This window comes from Lactuca virosa, chromosome 5, assembly GCF_052849685.1.
Source record: "Lactuca virosa cultivar CGN04683 chromosome 5, Lactuca_virosa_CGN04683_v6, whole genome shotgun sequence".
Lineage (NCBI taxonomy): Eukaryota > Viridiplantae > Streptophyta > Magnoliopsida > Asterales > Asteraceae > Lactuca > Lactuca virosa.
Genome location: NC_136430.1, coordinates 405,468,433 through 405,475,134, shown reverse-complemented (window position 1 = coordinate 405,475,134; position 6,702 = coordinate 405,468,433). Strand labels below are relative to the sequence as shown.

General features: G+C 37.3%; 1 protein-coding gene across 1 annotated transcript; it reads left to right on the top strand.

The window, feature by feature from the left end:
• The first annotated feature begins 404 nt into the window (after positions 1-404).
• On the top strand, positions 405-2,095 carry LOC145113933 (uncharacterized). Its single transcript, XM_079049970.1, has 2 exons — positions 405-895; positions 1,162-2,095. Exons 1-2 carry the CDS (start codon positions 405-407, stop codon positions 2,093-2,095), a joined length of 1,425 nt encoding a protein of 474 aa, XP_078906096.1.
• The last annotated feature ends 4,607 nt before the right edge of the window (positions 2,096-6,702 follow it).

The following is a 6,702-nucleotide window of genomic DNA, read 5'->3' as shown; positions in this document are numbered from 1 at the left end:
ATGCGGATAAAGGGTTTAAAGCAACCTCTATTCATACTTGCACTCCTGTTGTGCTTGCTGTTTCCTCTAATCAGTCTCGACAAACTTCAAGAGTTGCTTATGATGAGTGTGCATTCTGTAAACAGAAAAATCATTGGAAAGCTCAGTGTCCATTGTTAGTCAACAAGGGTAAATCTGGTCATCCTCGGTCTGGACAACAAAATAGGTCTGGTCAACAGAAGTTTCAACCATGTTCCTCTGTTACTCCTCCATGGACACCTCGTCCTCCATAGTTTGTTGTTGCTGCTACACCACCAGTTGACACAGAATTTGTTGGAAACATGCCACCATCTGCATTGGATCCCTAGGTTTTTAAGAGTTTCATACAGTATTTGGCCTCTAATCTCACTGTCATGTTTGTATCTATGTCTAATTCTGGTCCTACTTCATCCAGTACATCAGGTATTCCCTCATCTTTGTGGATTTTAGATTCTGGTGCAATCCATCACATGAATCCTCATTTGTCATCATTTACTTCTTTGTTACATGTGTCATCTATTTCTGTTATGTATGCTAGTGATACATCTATGCTAGTTGAGGGTATTGGGTATGTCTCTATTTATCATATCACTCTCCATGATGCTTATTACATTCTCAAAATTACTTTGAATCTTGCCTCAGTCAGTCAGTTGCGTAAGTCTGGTAACTGGGTGTTCTTTTCTGATTCTGTCTGTGTTATACAGGATCAACACACCCAGATGGTGATTGGGATTGTTTGTAGGGTGGGGGAACTGTATGTCTTGGAGGTTCTCAAAGTATCTGTTGTTGCTGCCTCTAGCATTGATTTGTCTTCTTTTCGTTTGAGCCCTTTGTCGTCTGAGTTTTATCTTGGCATTCTCGTTTGGGACATGTGTCTGTATCACGTTTGAGTTTTCTAGCATCTAGTGGTGTTTTGGGTCATTTGAACACTTGTGATATTTCTGATTGTAGTGGTTGTAAACTGGTAAAATTCTCTGCTTTACCTGTCAATAAAATTATGTCTTGTTCTACTTCTCCTTTTGATATTATTCATTCTGATGTGTGGTGTCTTGCACCAGTATCCACAAAGGGTGGGTCAACCTATTATGTATCTTTTATAGATGATTATACTTGATATACATGGGTTTATCTTATGAAACACAGATCTGATTTCATTGGCATTTACAGCAACTTTAGAGCTCTTGTTAAAAGTCAACATTCGGCTATGATTAAGTGGTTCAGGTGTGACTTAGGGGGTGAATATACCTCTGATGATTTTACTCAATTACTTGCTTCTGATGGTACCATACACCAGTCACCGTGTACTGACACTCCTCAGCAAAACTGTGTGGCAGAACGAAAGCACTGTCATATTGTTGAGATAGCCCGCTCATTGCTCTTGTCTGCACAGGTCCCTAGTGCGTTTTGGGGAGAAGCAGTCCTAACTGTTGTTTATGTGATTAATCGTATCCTTACTTCATTAAATTCAGGAATGTCTCCTTTTGAGAAGCTATATGGTCACCTACCAGACTACTATTACTTACGAGTTTTTGGATGTACTTGTTTTGTTCTTCATCCTCATGTTGAGAGGAACAAGTTGGGGCCGAAATCTGCTATTTGTGTATTTTTGGGGTATGGTGTTGGAAATAAAGGATATCGTTGCTATGATCCTGTGAGTCAAAAGTTATATGTTTCTCTGCATGTCACTTTTTTGGAAAATATTCTTTTCTACTCGATTTCTGCTAGAGCCTACAATGTAACGAAGTCATATCTGCTGCATATTGATCCTTTTGATGAAGAGATAGAGGCTCGAGACCCATCTATGCCAACTGATCCTTCAACTCATGACACACCCACTTCTTCAGAGATTTCCTCGAATCCCCTTGTTCCTGATTCTGCTCCTTCGAATGTTGAAATTGAAGATCCACCTCAACCACCACCACCCCTCAGGAGATCTACTCGTCCTGTCAAGTCCACCAAGCTTCCAGATTTTGCTTACTCTACATACTCAGGACCATTTGCTTCATTTATATCGAGCATCCATCATTTGTCTGAACCTAAATCGTATAGAGAATTTGTTTTACATCCTCTTTGGTAGAATGTTATGGCTGAGGAACTCACTGCTCTTCATCAGACTCATACATAGGATTTGGTTTCCCTTCCTCCTGGGAAACATACGATAGGTTGTCGTTGGGTGTACAAGATAAAAACAAAAGTTGATAGGTATGTTGAGCGGTACAAGGCCAGACTTGTAGCAAAAGGGTATTCCCAACAATACGGTTTTGACTATGAGGAGACATTTTCCCTAGTTGCAAAGATGACGACAATCCATACTATGATTGCAGTTGCATCCGTTCGATAGTGGAAGATCTTTAAAATGGATGTCAAGAATGCATTTTTGAATGGTGACCTCCATGAAGTGGTTTATATGACTCTTCCCCCAGGAATTCAACACCAGTCGGGTGAGGTTTGTCGACTTTGCAAAGCTTTATATGGTCTCAAGCAAGCCCCTCGTGCTTGGTTTGAGAAATTCTCCGTAGTGATTACCTCTCTTGGATTTTTCCAGAGTAATCATTATTCGGCTTTGTTTGTTAAATGCTCGAGTGTAGGACGGATTCTTTTGTCCTTATATGTGGATGACATGATTATTATTGGTGATGACCATGTGGTATTGAGTCTTTGAAGCATGATCTAGCTCATCAATTTGCTATGAAGGATTTGGGCTTGTTGCGTTATTTCTTGGGTATTGAGGTAGATCAGTATAAGAAAGGGTATATTCTTTCTCAGACTAAATATATATCTGACTTGTTTACACAGGAGGGCCTCTTTGACAATCAGACTGTTGATACTCATCTTGAAACCAATGCACGACACTCTCCTACTGATGATGTTCCTTTGTTCGATCCGAATCTTTATCGCACTGTTGTGGGAAGTTTGGTTTATCTCGCAGTTACTCGTCCAAACCAATGCACGACACTCTCCTACCTCTGTTTATTGGGGAGGTGTACTCCGTATTCTGAGATATCTTCATGGCACTCAGTTCCAGACCCTCTTGTTTCCCTCAACGTCTTCTCTTGAGTTACGTGCCTATAGTGATGTTGATTGCGATGGCGATCATCATGATCGTAAATCAGCTACCGAATTTTGCATATTTCTTGGAGAGTCTCTCATTTCATGGAAGAGCAAGAAACAGGACGTTGTCTCTAGATCTTCCACGAAGGCTGAATATCATGCTATGGCTGTGACTACATGTGAGATTATCTGGTTACGGTGGCTGCTTGCGAATATGGGAGTTCATATTTCTTCATCTACTCCCCTGCATTGTGATAACAAAAGTGCGATACAAATTGCGAAGAATTCTGTTTTCCATGAGCGAACAAAGCACATTGAGATTGATTGTCACTTTACCCGTCATCACCTACAGCTCGGGACCATATCGCTTCTGTTTGTTTCAACAACCTTGCAGCTTGCGGATATTTTTACGAAGGCTCTATCGGCTTCTCGGTTTCAGTTCTTGTGTGAAAAATTCTCAATGCTTATTGTTGTGGCATTGTGAGTTTAAGGGGGGATGTTAGCCTATATTTTATTAGCCCACATGTTTATGGGTAGAGCTGGCAAAAATCGACCCAACCCGCCACCCAACCCGAACCCAACCCAAAATTAGCGAGTTGGGTTGAGATATTCAACCCATTTAACTTAAATGGGTTAACCCGTCTAACCCATTTAATTAAATAGGTTGGGTTGGGTAAAAATTATCAACCCGTCAACCCATTTAACTTTAATATATATATTTAATTTAATAATATTTAAATATTATCATGTATTAATCAAAGTATAAATTTGTAAATTATAATGTTGCATTATTATTATCTATGGTTAATAAAATTTAATCCTAATTTCCATCATTTTTTTAGCACTGATAATATTGGTTACTCTCCAAAATCACTATGAAACTAAACATTTTTAATGTTATTTGAACAATTTATTTGTATTTATGAATTAGGATTGTGTTTTTGTCATAATTATGAAGTTTTATTTACGTTTTATAATTTAATTGGTATAATATTTAATTATATAATTTATTTAATTGATTTTAAATGGGTTAACCCAAGTTTAACTCATTTATTTAATAGGTTGGGTCAAGAACTACATAAACAGGTCAACCCGATGACAACCCATTTATCTAAAAGATTTGGTTGGGTTGGAAATATCAACCCATTTAAATAAACTGGTTGGGTTGGGTTTAAAATTTCAACCCAATTATTAAATGGGTTGAACCCGAACCCAACCCAGGTTGACCCATTGTCACCTCTATTTATGGGGCCCTTTAGTCTTTAGCCCATTAGGGTTTTGTCTAGCTAGTATTTATATCCGCTTTATTCTTTATAGCATTTATGCTTTTCATTAAGAACCTTGTAATTTCTCTCTATCATAATCATCTGGCAATGTTATCAAGAATCCCCACAGCTGTAACTCTCGCTCACCATGGGGGTCAATTGGAGGATGTTGCTTGTACCTGGTGTGCTGCAGAGGGTATTGAAGACGCGAAGCATATTTTTGTTGATTTTGCGTTTGTTCTTGAGGTTTTGTCCCAGTTATTAAGGTGGTGTCTTGTCCCAGTTCAAATTTTTGAGTCCATTAGTGAGGTTATTGCTTTTGTTGCGAATTTGGAAAATTGTCCAGAAAAACGAAAGATTTTTGTCCAGAAAAAGGAAAGATTTTTGAGTCCATCATATACAGCTACATCTGGTGGTGCATGTGGAAGACCGGAATGACAAATTGTTTTAAGTGGATACGTTCTTATCCGGATAAGGTGATTGCTTTAGTTTTTAATTGGGTTAAATATAGAGGGCATTTTCGTAATTGTAGTTGGTGTGAGTGGTTATGTTGCCCGTTTAACCTTTTGTAAGTGCTTTGTAGTTTCTTGCTTGGCTTAGTTCATTTCTGTGTCGTGGTCTTAATCAATTTTCGCCGTTTCCAAAAAAGAAATAGATAACTGAAACGAGCAAAAAATAAGAAAGAGTTATTGTGGTACGTGCCTCACCCATACCTTACTTTATTTACTGAATTTAGTGACATATTACTATCGAAATTAGCCACAAACATTAATAAATTTTTGGTTATACATCATTATAGCATGTCTCTTTCACTCCACATTTGTGTAAACATTCAATGTCTTCATTTGTTTCACCAACTTATATGCATTCTAATTTCTGCATGTAAATCGTCTGAACTCCACCAAGGCACCAATCGGTACAAACTCTTGAGTATTTATGTATGAATACCACATACACATACCCATGTAGACACACATCATACTCGTTCATAAGCAAGCACATACACATATATAAACATAAATAAAAATATGCATAATAAACTCACATTTTTTTTGAAATGGCGAATAAATAATATTAATAACCAAAAAAGCCAATAACAAGAGGCTATGGAAACGTACAGGAAACATATTTACAACCGAAAAAATATAAGAAAACCATGTAACAAAAGAGATCAAAATCAAAAGGGATAGTAACTCCACTCTATCCAACCATTTTCAGAATTATCCCCGTACTTGCACCATTCAAACTAGTGGCGGAGCCATGATTTTGTTTTAGGGTATGTCAAATAATTTGAAAAATATAAGCGGTAGCAAAATATTTCAAATGATAACAAAATGTAACAATGTATGCAGCAAAATATATTCTCTTTGTATAAAATTTGAAATTTTTAATGGACATGTCATATGCAATTCACATCCCTAGTCTTTTGTAGGTAATAAAAAATTTTATATATATATATATATATATATATATATATATATATATATATATATTATGTGGGCCAAGGCCCACTCTTGTACTAATGTGGCTACGCCACTGATTCAAACACCTGTTGTAATATGATTAAATTCATCGTTTTTGTTAGAGAAACATTTGTTTTGTTGAAGAATTTCTCATTACGAGCCAACCAGATGTTCCATAATGTCGAGTATAGGATCACATTTAGTAACGGTTGAAGTTTGGGACAATTCCCCCAAGATGTTGCATACTCAATGCACTCCCATATACTTTCAAATTAGAGATCGTGCATCCTACACCACCTGAGGATCCAATACCAAACCGTTTTAGAAAAATTGCACTCCAACAGAAGATGATTTACGATTTCTGTTGTCATCCCGCATAAGTGACAATTTGGATTTAACACCGAAATACCCCCAAGTAAAATTGTATATGTCACAACTACGTCTCTTTCGATTGACATATCAAGGTGCCAATAGGTTGAGTAATTGAAATCCACCATTCGCCTCATGACATTCACTAAATACATCTCTTTCGGATTCAAATTAAAGCAAAACCGATATTTGAAGAATAATTGAACTCATATGAACCAAAAAAGGAATAAAATTCATTTAACTATGTTAGGAAGGTATCATCAGGAAGATAGTGTGCCCAATTCCACCAAAAAAAACATTTGCACTTAGCCGATCCAAAAGCTTGCACCTTTTGACTGATTCCATTTGGTACAGATGTGGAGAGCGTAGTTGTAATGGTGTATCCCCACACCAAATATACTTCCAAAAGAGTACACGAATTTTATAGCTCAGACCTAGAGAGAAAAAATACCATTTAGATCAATATTATCATTGGAAAGACTTTTAACAGCCCTGTGGACGTTGCCCCGTACCCCTGTTGTGCCCTTAGATAATTG